Genomic DNA, 13,431 nt, shown 5'->3' with positions numbered 1-13,431 from the left:
TCAGAGACTTTACTGTCACTTTGAGGAGAAGCCTGAGAGACACTATCTGGCCTCCCATCAAGTCCCGGCTCGCTGACGCTCCGCAGCCTGTCACCAGCTAGCCACACAGCACAAAGAAGGACAGTTTATGCCGACATTTCCGCCTTGCTGAAAGGAAACTAGGCAGAGAGCGAGCGGGGAACGAAACACTGTCTGTGTGAATGTGCACACTTGATAGTGTGCTGTATTTGCCCTGTGCATGTGGGTATTTTTTTCTTTTTACCTCTTCTTACCTCAGTTGCTCACCTTTAAAGTTGGAAATAAACACTAACCAACTGCAAAACAGTTTCCTTGTAAGACACTAATTTTAGACATTTAAAAAAAATTAAATATTGTCTTTAGAAATGGGGAAACTTCTGTTGACGTTGATTTACAAAGGCAAATTTACTGTTAATTTACTTGTTTTTGCCTTTACTGTTTAATTCAATAGGTTTTTATTTTATTCACTGAAATGTAGATATTAAGATCACATTTTTCAGGTGAAACATCCTTGTAGCATTTTAAAGTGTATTTCTAAATAATAGAAGCTGTTAGATAGTTGTACATTTCTTATAAATGTGTAATAGTGTAGTTTAAGTAAATAATTGGCAAGAAGTCTGTGCAATTAATGCATTGATGTTGTCGTGTATATTTTTCCATGCAAATTATTTGGGAAGCGGCTCAGAAAAGCTGTGTAGCTCTGAGCCCCATTTACACATTTGATAGAATAAATGAATCACTTTTTGGTAAACATTTAAAGCTTTAAAAACATGGTTGAGGTGATAGGAACAAAATCCGAACCCAAACCGTAATGTTTGAACTGACCCTCGCCTCCTGACTTGTTAATGCTGCATGTGAAACTTTTTCAAAACCCTGAAACCTCCTGCATGTTGCCGAGTTTGTTCCTTCCGACTAACCGAGTGCTGTTTGCCTGTGTGTCTTGCCTGCCTTTGCTCTCGCCCTCCCGGCCTCCAGGGGCAGTGTTTGACCGCCAGGCAAGCATCCGGCGCTCCCTCATTAACTCTGACACCGTGCCCCGGCGGCCCAAGAAGGTCAAACGCAGAAAGACTATATCAGGGCTGCCTGACAACATCAACCAGGAGCTAGGTATGGATCTCTGCGGAGCCCTCTGTGCCAACTCTCTGCATGAGCATCCTGCACTCTGTCACTGCCTCATACAGCTCTCTCCTCTCTTTATCCAACATAACTATCCACAGTGGGTTATTTTTTTTATATGGAGAGAAACATTTCACATTTTACAAACACAAACCTCAACATATTTAATGCCGATTTTATGTGATAGACCAACATAAAATAGTGCTTTATTTGTGAAGAGGACAAAAAAAAGTTTTTTAAGAATATCTTCTCTAGTGGCATGCATTGGTATTCAGCTCCCCCTCTCTTGCGGTAACTAAGACTACACTGCAAAAATGGAAGTTAAAATTTTCTTGAAATTAGTGTATTTGTACTTTTTTTGAGCAGGTAAATAATATATCTGCCAATGGAATAAGATTTTTGCAGTTAAAATAGGAAGAACTTATCTCTATCAACTTATTTCATGTGAATTATATCTAATTATCTTATTCTAGGGGTAAAATTACTCTTTCCATTGGCAGATTATCTTATTTTCCTGCTCAAATCAAGGACAAATATACTACTTTTAAGAAGATTTTACTTATTATTGGTTCTGTTTTTGCAGTGTATGACTCCACCAGCTTTGCAGACCTGCAAAATAGAAATTGTTAGCCAAATAACTCGAGCCCCGTCAGTTTTGAAGCAGAGCATCTGTGCGCATCAGTCGCTGTTTTCTTTAGGCTTGGCCTTTGACTAGGCCAGGGGTCTGCAACCTGTGGCTCCAGAGCCACACGTGGCTCTTTAAGCCTTCAGCTATGGCTCCTTTTTGGCTCCTTTACATTGACCAAAAATTGGTCAATGTAAAAGTAATTTAAATTTGCTAGCTTTAGGATGCATTTAGTTGTGCAATAAATGCATAACATTTCCAGAAAGAAGGAAACTAATGGTGTATAGAATATTTTACTATAGATAAATGAAGAGTCTTTTTGTCAATAGGTTGCAAACGACTTGCTTTTTCATCATTTTGATGCCATTTGCTATAAGTATCAAATGTCCAATTGAAGAAAATGCATTAAACCTAAACATAAAAATACTGTTGTTTTAAATAATAAGAACTGTTGATCTTTAATAAAAAAAAATGTAAACTAATTTCCTATAGTATACTATAAAAACAAGCTCTTGCTTCAAAGAGATGTGTAACTCTTGTGGCTCTAAACAAAATTTGTTTAGCTGGATCGAAGGCAAAATGTAAAGCTTTCTGACCCCTGGACTAGGCCATTCTAACACATGAAAATGCTTTCATTTAAACCATCCCTTTGTAGCTCAGGCTGGATCTTTAGAGTTGTCATCCTGCTGGAAGAGGAGCCTCCACCCTAATCCCGATTCTCATGCAGCTTCTAACAGGTGTACCTCCATGAGTGTCCTTTAATCAGCCCCAATCATCTTTAGATGAACTCTGACAGGCTTTCTTGGCCCTGCAGAAGAGAGCATGCACATAGCATGATGCTTCCACCATGCCTCACCATGGGTATGCTCAGCATGATGTGCTGTGTAGGTTTTGCATTCAGTTTTAGTCCCTTCTTACCAGATCACCTACTCCCACATGTTTGCCATATGATGGAAACGTGGCTTGGCTTCTTGTCACGATAGCGTTCTGCTTGCCACTGAGATTCTCTATCAACATGTTCTCCCATTTAAGCTTTGCAGCTTTGCATGGGCCTCTTGCTTACTTCTGGGTGACTTCAAAAGGCCATTGGCTGCACTGGATTTTATTTAGGGGACCGAAAGCAATTTGAAGCCACTCCCTTCAGATTCTTACCTGTAAAACATTTTGGAAACCGTGTCTAATTTTCCCTCCCATCTTAAAATTGGTCACTACTGTCTGGTGTTGGTCCATCACATATAATCCCAGTATAATACATTGAAGTTTATGAGTGTAATCACAAAATCTGGAAAGTATAATTTTTAGGTTATTGGTGTGCCAGCTGTTCAGATTTTACTATTTCAGTTCTGCATATCTAAACTGAGGCCACAGCCGACTCATTCTGGGGTTAGTTTAGTGAAAGTTGTTTTTTTTCTGTTTCTGGAAACCGTGTTAATAACAAATGATCAGATTCTTTGGGAATATATATGATTCTGAAACCATCTGGACCATTCCGGTGAAAGGTCCCGCTGTTCTCTAACCTTCCCTACGCTCGGGGGTGTTAAGCGACACTAAGCTCTTTATGCTGAGACGGTGCTCCGACAGTGCAGCATGACTAATGTTGACTTTTTCCTCAGCTGTCACATGGTAGCAGCATTTCATGTCTCCTTTCTCTCTGCGGTCACCGCGATCAATCAGGATTTATAGGAACGGAGCTTTAAAGTCTGGTTCGTGCCCCTTTGACTAACAGCGTCTGAGTGTCAGCGTAGCTCGCTCCGGGGTAATTGTCCCGGTGCTTCGTCCCTCCCTCCTTTAGCGCAGGAGCTGCCTGCAAAGTAGAGATGCAGCTTAATGTATCTATTGCAGCAGAAGCAGCGGCAGCCAAGCTGTCAGTCCGGCTTTTAGCAAAGGAGGGAGAGGGTGCATGTGTGGTTTGGAGACAGAAGGTGGAGGGAGAAAGGGAGAGGATGCAGGAGTGAGTGTGCGAACACAAGCATCAACAGGAGGAGCACCACAAATGAGATTAGACATCTCTCTGTGTACTCGCTCCTCAGACTGTGTTCCAGCCAGTATGGTTAGTATGCATATTTTTCTGAGCCTTTATTTAGTGCATGTTCTTGTGTTTTCTGGTCCCGATTAGGCATGCTTGCGTTGCGTCTTTCGTGTCAATGTTAACGTGAGTGTTGAGGTCAGTAATCTATTAGGCCGAGCTGCAACAAGATTCGGAGAGGAAGTGTAGCGTAGCGTTGTCTCCCATCATTTCCTCCTTAATGAAGAAGACCAGATGCGATTAACGCATGTGACAAGGTTACGCCAAATCTAATTAGCAATTTTCTCTGTGACCAGTTGATCTGAAAGTCCCGTGCGATGAAAAGAAGGCTTTGCCGAACTGGAGGAAATGTGTTTCACCGTCACGTTTGTTGTTGTTTTTTTCCACAGCAGCTAAAGGGCGAGGAGGTGAGCTTCGGCCACATTCGATGTTCATCCCAGGACAGTACTCTACTCTGGGCCGGGCGGGGAGCGTCAACTCAACCCTGCGACACTCAGACACCAGAGACTCCGGCTGCCAGACGGAGGAAGTGAAGATCGTTCCCCCGTCTGTGAGGAGAATCCGGGCGCAGCGGGGACAGGGAATCGCCGCTCAGATGGCCGGTATTTCTGCCTCCTCGTCCACGGGAAGCATCTCCATCTCCAGCAGCGACAGCTCAGGGGTCGTAGTGCTGCCCCACCACTTCAACGGAGACCCCTCGCGCTTCCACAGCCTCCCCCGACAGGGTGCCAGGGTGTCCCTCAGTGCTGATCCCATCTATAGCAGCACACCCATAAAGTCAGAGGACCAGCCTCAGAGGCAAATCGGGAAGCTTCAGGCTGACGACACGGTGGTGCACATGAGGAACAATCCGAGGATGAACTCTTCACCCAGGCCAAAGTCTCAAGAGGTGAGGGGGACGTACTCTGAGTGGGGTGGCAGTATGGCATGCGTAGTCTCCCCTCATGCTGCTTATTCCACCTCCTACATCCCCAATGCCACTCTGCCTAGCTCCACTGAAGTGATTAGCCTCAACACCTCCAATCAGTCACCAGTCGCAGCTTACGCCACATCTCGAGCACTCAGCCAGGCTTCCTCCACCAACACCGACCCCTCGATGTCCAGTCCAACAGCTTTCAGCCACAGTCCAGCTTTGGCCACCTCTACCCCTGTGCACGCACCTCAGGACGGCTGTCTGATACCTGCCAGACCAGCGAGTGAGTCGGGCCACTCCGACAGCAGCATCCACAGCCACAGCACACTGGCCCCTACTCCGCCCTCCTGCCTACCAGAGGAGCAATGGATCTATGATACACCTGAAAATGTGGTCGCTCCACACCGCACCCTAACCTCCAGCTGCTCCACCCCCATCAACCAGCTCTACAGCACCTTGGACCACTCCTCCAGGACCACAACCGACTCCGGCTCCCTCTACTCTCAGGACAACGATGGGTACTACACCTCTATGCACCTGGATTCGGGCTTGCGCTCCCGGAGTCACGGCAGCGGGCACGGCGCCACAGCTGGACGAGCCTCTAGACACAGCATGTACGAGTGTCGTGAGATGGTGGGTGAGGAAGACGCTGGAAGCCTCTACAGTGACCGCTCCCTCTCCCGCAGCATCTCCCTACGCAAGTCCAGGAAGCCCCCGCCTCCCCCGGCTCGGACGGACTCTCTGAGGCGCAAGCCTGCAGCGAAGAAGCCCATCGGGGGCGTTAGCGCCGTCAACGGCGCTGATGCACCGGGTGGCAGCATGCTCAGTGAGACTCTGATCGCCAGCTTGCAGCAGAGCTTACAGATGGGACTGAGGGGGGGGAAGGGAAAGGGCGCTTCACCCTCTTCAGCCTCGCACAGCCCGAGCAGCGACTACGACGACCCCTGGGTGATGCGGTCACGCAGTCAGAGCAGCATCAGTGCAGGTAGCTCTGCAGCCTCCCTGGCAGCTAACGCTAACTGTGGCGGCGTGCCAAACGTGTACTCCCTCTGCCATGTGACCCCCACCCCCAGCGACACCAGCAGCTTGCGTTCTGACTATGCAGACTCGTGGGGATACTACTCCGACTACCCGCGTAACCCGGTGGACCAGCGGGTGCAGACGCCTCCCGGCCACGTCACAGATAAAGTCACGGCCGGCGCTCATCCAGGAAAATTTCAGAACGGAGGTCAGACGCAGGGGGCTGCAACCCAGGAGGTAGAGGTGCCTGCGAAGACCAAACCCCCCAGCTCTTCCCCGGACAGGGTGCACAGACTCACCTCCCCGTCCAGCGGCTACTCCAGCCAGTCCAACACGCCCACGGCTGGAACACCGGTACCAGCATTCGTCAGGTCAATGTCTCCGTCAGGTGGCAGACCCAGGCCCAAAGTCCCAGAGAGGAAGTCCTCCCTCCTCTCCTCGGTATCCGTCTCCTCCTCCTCCACGTCGCTGTCCTCCAACACCTCGGACAGCCTGAAGAGCTATGGCCCCCCTCCACCACCGCCTCCACCACTGCTGTTCTCCTCCTCAGCTCCTAGTACCCCTCTCAGTGCACCGCCACCCTTCCCTCCCCCTCAAAGCTCTACTCCTCCACCTCCTCAGGATGCCTCCCTGAGCCCCCTCCCTGCTTGCCACACTTCCCCAGAATTCCCTCCTCCACCATCCCCAGACATGCTAATCCATACCAGCTCATCTTTCAATGGGAGTCCAAGCCCACCCCCTCCCCCTCCCCCGCCTCTCCCCACCATAGGGCCCCCTCCACCTCCACCACTGCCTTCTTTTGCTTCAGCATCCTCCTCACCTCCTAAGAAGCCAGCAAAAGATCCTCCTAAGCCAGATCTTTCCAATAGCCCCTCAAAGTCCCCCAAGCCCCTGATCACCCCGTTTGCACTGCAGAGTGTTCAGCTCCGCGCGGTCAGACGGCCAGAGGATGAAATTAGCAGTAAAACCAGCGGCGAAACTCAGGAAACCAGGATAGAAACCATTTTGGGTCTGAAACATCAGGACCAGGAGTCGTCTTGCCCTCCAGAGCATCCCGCTGTACCGACCGTCTTCACTGGCTCTCAAGGGCAGGATTTGCACAAGACCCCGCCGTCGCCTGTGTCGCAGCTTCTGGAAGAGCTGTCACTGGACCACAGTTTCCCAGATGAAACACCAGATAGCACTGTCATCAACTGGAAAACAGAAGAGCAGAGCTACCCTCTGCTAAACGGTAAAGAAGACGAGGAAGGGGACTCGTCGATCAGCCCCCCAAGTAGCTGCGACGCGTCCCCCGTCAAACAGAAACCCCCGGCAGTCGCCAAGAAACCCAAAGTTTGCCTGATCCTACCGTTTACCCCAAACAAGGATGCAAGTTCTCTGAGCCAAGCAGAAGACCAAGTGGATGCACTGATACAGGTGGAGGTGAGAGAGAGGAGTGAGCAACAGGATGAGGAGGACACTGAAGAAAGCCTTGAGCCGTCAGGGAGCGGTGAGACATCACCGGACCAAGATGACTCCTGCTTTACCAGTGGTGATACAAGTGTTGGTCACGAACTTCCAAATGGAGAAGCTCATGAAGAGGAAGAGGAGGAAGAAGATGGACTGAGCAGTACCACTGAGTCCATCAGCTCCAAGGAGGAAGATATGGGTGAGTCTAAATTTGATCTGATATTACATTTTCAACAGAGTAGATTCTAACACCAGAAGCTTATGATCAGCTATGGTGAGACGTTGGGGCTGCCGACTGCTGTTGGAGTGGAAATTAGATTTTTTTTTAAGGTTATGAAAAATATAGCTTATCACAGGAACAGCGGAGCCGCAGCATGAAATCATGCCTTCGCTCACGCTTACTCTCTCCACCCATCCCAACACACTCACACCTCTGTCGGTCGGCATCTCTCTGCAAGGCTCCTGCACCGGCTGCAACAGCATGGACTTTAGTTTAGCTGTTTCCCAGATCTGGATAAGTGTGGAAAAAATTAATTTTTACAGAAATATAATTGTTTCCAGACTTTAAATCTTTGGCCATTTAACGCATCCACCCCTTAGTTCCTTTTCTCTTTAAAGCTTTAGAAATGGGCTTAAAAAGGACAGAGGAATCCCGTCCAAATGTCAATTTTTTTCTCTCCGTTTTTCTTTTTGGGCCCTTCTCCCCATCCTCCGTCTCCCCAAATCTGTCCTTTCTAGGCCGCTCCACCCCGTCCCTCCCTCCCTCGCTCTCTGCCTATGAGGTAACGATGGGGGCACGTGTCCCAGGGGAGATGCCGTTTTATGGTTGGAGGGAGATTGGCGGGGGGGAGGGGCCACATTGTATTGGAGTGGAGAGGGAGGGGAACCGATCTGGTAAGAGAGGATGAAGGGGAGGAAGGGGCGAGCGTAAACTGTGACTGCAGGCAGTTGATGCTCAGACCTGAGCGAGGAAGGATGAGAGGAAAACGTAGGGAGTGAAGGAGGACAGTCAGGGATTCCCCCTTTGGACATAGCCAGGTTGATGCGACAGGATGGATACGTGAGTTTATCTGTGTAGAGAAGTTGCTCATTTTACTTCTTTTTCCTCCCAGGTGAGGTTTTTGAATCCAGCACGGCCGAACCGTCTCCGGCTCCCTCAGCAAACGGGCCATCCAAAGACAACATGGTGACCCCGACTCCCACTTCGGCTCGACCCAGAACAACAGAGGACCTCTTCGCTGTCATACACAGGTAGGAAGTCATTCCGGCTCTCCTGATCTCGGGCTTCAACTTCAGGAATATAATTTGTTCTCCCGAGCCGTCTGTTATTTATTGCTCCTGCTTCCAAAACCTTCTGTCAACATCAAACTGCCTCTTCTTCCCTCCCTCCTCTCAAACTAATAACAGCTCCTTCCTCCCCATCACCCTTCAGGGCTTGATTTCTCTCCCTTCATCCCCTCCGTCCTCATCTCCTAAGTATAACTTTGACAGCAGTCCAGTACCGAAGTCTCTTTTTCTGCCCAGCGAAAAGACGCAAAGTGACAACTCGGAAGCCAAAATGAGTCATTAAGGCATCTGTGTTCGTTTAGTCACATTATCATTGCTCATTCTCAACAGGAGAGGCGGGCAAAAAAAAAAAAGACAGTTTCTTCATTTATTATTTAACTATTGAACTCCCTCAAGTCCCAATCTAGGTTAGAGGCCGCTGGAGACTTTCCCATCTTCGGTCTTCGTGTTTCTGCTCTCTGTGACACATTCTGCGTACGTTTGCTCAGCCGCGCTCCGCATAAATATCCCATGCAGCCCGCCAGTTTGCGCTCCACAGTCACGTGCGGCAGCAGCAGCAGTCGGACTTCTCCCCCGAGCGGCGCAGCATTTCATTTCACAGGATTTTATCTCCGCTCAGAAGAGGGGTTTTCGGCGTATTTATGGCCCCCGCCGCGTCACGTGTACCAGTACGGCGGCAGCGGCGGTGTTGTTGTTGTTGTTGTTGTTGTGCAGCTTAATTAGAGACGAGGACTGTATGTAGCTCGCAGGCCAAATTATTTGTATTTTGTTCGGCACACTCCTCCTCCTCCTCCACAACACCTCGGGGGGAGACGGAGCGTAAAGAATAATTTCACAGATTTGGGGGACTCAAAGGTTTCTGGCAGCGCTAGATATCGAGAGACGATTTACACCTGCAAGGAAAATAAATCTATACTGTTACTGATCATAATTAGAGGGCTGTTTGCTGTGAAGTAGGCAGAAATCAAAAATGGAAATAGACATTTTGAAGCAACACTTTCAGTGTTTTGAGGAATAACACTAAAAATGCAACAACCAGGCTTTTCATCGCTGATTTAAAAGAACAAAAAATATCACTTTTCATTTTTTTTTTTTTAGATTTTTTGAGAACAGCTATAAAACATACAAGAGAAAACTAATATGCAGCAGGTTCCTTGGTAGAGGCAGCAGTGTCGAATCAAACAGAAGATGAAGGCTTTATTAGATTCCTCCCCATTTTATGTCCCTAACCTGTATCGGATTTTTATTAAACCCCCATTTTTTTTAATTCATTTATCATTAAAGGGGATGTGGGGGGAGGGTGGATTGTTGAGTATTTTATCCGCTGATCACTGATCAGAGCCGATAAAGGGGAAAATTTGCCAACAGATTGATGCATTCAATGAATTTTAGTTCGTTTTTGATGTTTTCAATGAAAACTCTTTAAAAAGGCCTAAATGAGACGCTTCCCACCAGCCAGGAGGAAGAGATTGATTGTGCGCTCTGGGCTCTGTCTCGTCTCACACGTGTGTTCACCTCTGTAACCATCGATGCTGTTGACGGTTGACTGAATTCAGGTTTCCTATCTTACGCAAGCGACAGCGGCGACTTTCAGAGAGAGACGAGATCGAATTTAGGCCAGAGATGCATTTCTAGGTCCTCTCAAATCACAGAAGATTCTCACACAAATCAACCACGTTCTCAGTCCTTCCTCTTGTTATGACCTTCAACGATGACTTTTTTCTTTTTTCTTTTTTTCTGTTTCCTAATCGGAGGAGTTTCTTTGTGAGAACTATAAATTCTGCACCAGACTCCGGCTCTGCGTTTTCTGTGCATTTAATTATGACCTCTCAGGGGCGCTGCTAGACATACTGGGATCTGAATATAAATAAAACCCAGACCCAGGTTAATTTATTGAGACATTTCTTTACTCTCGTTTATCGGCAACATTATCTCTCATGTTCTGGTGTAATCACTGTGGCCCAAATAGCTAAAAAAAAAACTGAGCTGCTCATGAAAATAAGAGAACAGTTATAAAAAATTCAAACAGTTACTTAACAGGCTTCAGTTCTTCTCCAGCATAACATGATCTTTTTCAAGCAATATTCTCATTTAGAGCTGAAATGGGTATTTTGGCTAATTCGTGACTTCCTACTTTGCCAAAATCCTTTTAATCTTCAAAGTGCAGTTTTAAATCATACTGGCTTAACATTTACAGCACTGTGCTGCCCGGGGGCCACTTGTGGCCCTTGGAAAAACTCTTTTAGTCATTTTTGAAGGGTGCAGTTTTAAATGACACGTTTGTATCTTATACCTAACATCTAAGTGGAACATGTTAGGTACTGAACAAAGAATTTTCTTTTATTAGCCGTGTTTGATTTCGTAGTGTGCAACCGATTTGCTAAGCATTTTTAATTGAGGAAAGGCTTTTTGAAGAAAGTTCTTGTATTTGTTGCTGGAAACAGACAAAAATATTGTAGACCAACAAAACACAAAAAGATAGGAAATTATTCACCTTTTTTCTATTAAGGCAAAAGTCTGCATCCATTTTTTTTTTTTTGGCTCTACAATTTGCTGTCTTCTACTTTGTTTCAATAAAATCTTGCATACCAAGTTAATTGCTTGGCAGATAAAAATTAAATAATTAATGATATTATTTTGGGTTTTTATTTAGGAAAAATTAAGGCCCCTAAGTGCTTTCAACTGGGCAAGTTTGACCCACGGTGTAAAAGGTTTGGAGACCCCTGTTCCCAAGGGTTTCTGCATTGTCTAACATTAATAATAATAATAATAATAATAATAGTAATCTCAATTTTACTCCTCAAAAAGTCTGAATAAATAGGTTTATTTGGTTGTATATTTGTTGTTCCTGCAGTTTTTGTTTTGCGAAGATCTCTGGTGACGTTCATTGAAAAATAAAAGACAAAGTTTGTAGTCATAACCTGAAATAGGTCAGGAATCCGTCTTACAAAGAAAAGTTTTTTATAAATGTTCGTACGTGTGTTATTGTGCCTGTTGCTGTTAAGTTGACCCTTCCTGAACTTCCTGAGTTTTCTCTAAACCTATAACGAACCCATTTGTCTTTGCGTCCACAGGTCAAAGCGGAAGGTCCTGGGACGTAAGGAGTCTGAAGAAGAAAAGTCCCGAACCGGGAGCCAACCCCAGTCCCCACCGTCGACCCCCACCAGCCTGTCTCCGGTAGCGGCGTCCTCGCTGCCCCGCCCGTCGGGCTCCATCCAACGCAACCTCCGCAAGACCTCCACCAGCAGCGACACCTTCAAGGCCCTCCTCCTGAAAAAGGGCAGCCGCTCCGAGACCAGCTTCAGGATGTCTGCCGCCGAGATGCTTCGCTCCACTGACCCGCGCTTCCAGCGGACGCGCTCCGAGGGCTCGGACCCCTTCCTGGCCTCGCCCACGTCGCCGCTGGCCCCCAACAGCCCCTGCAACTCCCCCAGCCGAGGCAAGAGGGCGACAGACGTGGAGTGGAGCCGCTACGAAGCCTTGGGCCTGTCCTCGCCGACGTCTTCGCCCTACTCGATGGGCGTCCCAAAGTACGGACGCTCCCGCACGCCGCCGTCCGCCGCCAGCAGCAAATACAACGCTCGCAACCGAATCCTCAGCAGCCCCATGACCGTGATCTGCGAGCGCGAAGGGGAGCTGGCTGAGAGCGAGTATGGAGAAACCGCCGAAGGTCTGTCCGAACCGGCGGTCCAGACTCTCCCGGTGCTTGCAGACTCCAACGGCACTTGATGAGCTGAGCTCGTGTGAAGATAACCTGGAAACGGTGCTGGGGAGCAGCCTCCCTGAGCTCCAGCCCCCCCTCTGCTGACCTCTGCAGGAGTGACGTGACGCCGGTGGCCACCTGATCGTGGACCAATGTGAACCTGTCTGAAGTGCAACAATGGTTCTGCTCCTATGATTTCATTCTCTACCCAATCTTCTAGTGATTCGCCTCTAAAAAGAAGTCATGCTTTAGCATCTGGTGTTTTTTTTTATTTAAACGTTTTAAATCATCCTTCTAGTTTGAAACCGAGGTGAATCGAATGAGTTGCCGAGTGGTAAACGTTTTAACTTTTGCAGCTTTGGGTTTTGTAAAGACTGGAATGTAAAGATTTGTTTATTTAGTTCCGCTTGAAAATCTCCGTTTCCACTTCTATTCTTTTTTTTTTTTTTTTTTTGCTGACTGGCTTCAGAGAGGGACTGAAAGCGGCACCGTTTACAAACGTCAAAATAAGACCGAGTGGAGGACGAGGTACAGCAGGCAGAAAGCCCGACGGTACACCTTCAGCTGTAGGAACACCAGCCTTTAACTTTTCTGCACGCAGTTCAGCTGTTGATGTGCTCAGCGGGAAGCGCAGAGGGGCTCAGTGCTGCCCCCTACAGGCGGGATCAGTGAGGACGATACCGAGACTGGATCGTAAAAATCGTGACTTTTTTTGTTTGTAGACTTTGCACTGTGCATAGATCTGGTTTTGTTTGTGACTTTGAAATATGTTTTAACAAGCGTTTTAGTCATGAGTTGTGTTTGGGAGTTAAAATATGAACCTGTAAATGTATATTAAAAGATCTTATTTTATTGTCCAACTCTTTTAGTTTTCATGTGGGTAACCAAAGAGTTTATTATTAAACAGAACTGGCTGTTGATCTGAACTCTGTCTGAGCGCGTGTTTCTGCCTGAGAGCAAATCTTTGTGGTGTGTTTTTTTTTACAGCTTAAATTATCTCCATAAAGCTGTCTTAAGTGTACAGCTCTGTCTTTCCTTTTGTTTAATTTATTTCTCTTACCAGGGCATTGGGGATAATGTGTATCCATTTTCATGTGACCGAGCGCTCGTCTCGTGACGGGAAACGTCTCAGTCCTGCAGGTTTGTTGGAGGCTGGCAGGCAGATAGAGGTGGGAGTGAATAGCCTGGCTCCTTTTTATATGTCTGGGATAAAAAAAAAATAGGTGATATTTCAATATGTCAGCTCTCTCTCTGTGTGATTCAGGGCCATCTGC

At 47.3% G+C, this 13,431-nt stretch overlaps 1 protein-coding gene across 8 annotated transcripts in view; it reads left to right on the top strand.

The window, feature by feature from the left end:
- Window positions 1–13,377, top strand: part of nhsl1b (NHS-like 1b) — a 131,097-nt gene extending 117,720 nt beyond the window's left edge. For 7 of the 8 annotated variants that reach the window (XM_036147410.1, XM_036147416.1, XM_036147412.1 and 4 more), the window contains exons 5-8: window positions 994–1,125; window positions 4,175–7,366; window positions 8,280–8,418; window positions 11,529–13,377. In XM_036147410.1, coding sequence (XP_036003303.1) covers window positions 994–1,125; window positions 4,175–7,366; window positions 8,280–8,418; window positions 11,529–12,183 — 4,118 coding nt within the window. In that variant the 3' untranslated portion in view covers window positions 12,184–13,377. The remainder of the gene's footprint in view (window positions 1–993; window positions 1,126–4,174; window positions 7,367–8,279; window positions 8,419–11,528) is intronic. The other variant, XM_036147413.1, reaches the window with a different exon arrangement.
- Window positions 13,378–13,431: the final 54 nt, after the last annotated feature.

The sequence above is a fragment of the Fundulus heteroclitus genome, chromosome 15, assembly GCF_011125445.2.
Source record: "Fundulus heteroclitus isolate FHET01 chromosome 15, MU-UCD_Fhet_4.1, whole genome shotgun sequence".
NCBI classification, from domain to species: Eukaryota; Metazoa; Chordata; class Actinopteri; order Cyprinodontiformes; family Fundulidae; genus Fundulus; species Fundulus heteroclitus.
The sequence above is the reverse complement of the archived record's forward strand: the minus strand, read 5'-3'. Positions and strand labels throughout refer to the sequence as shown.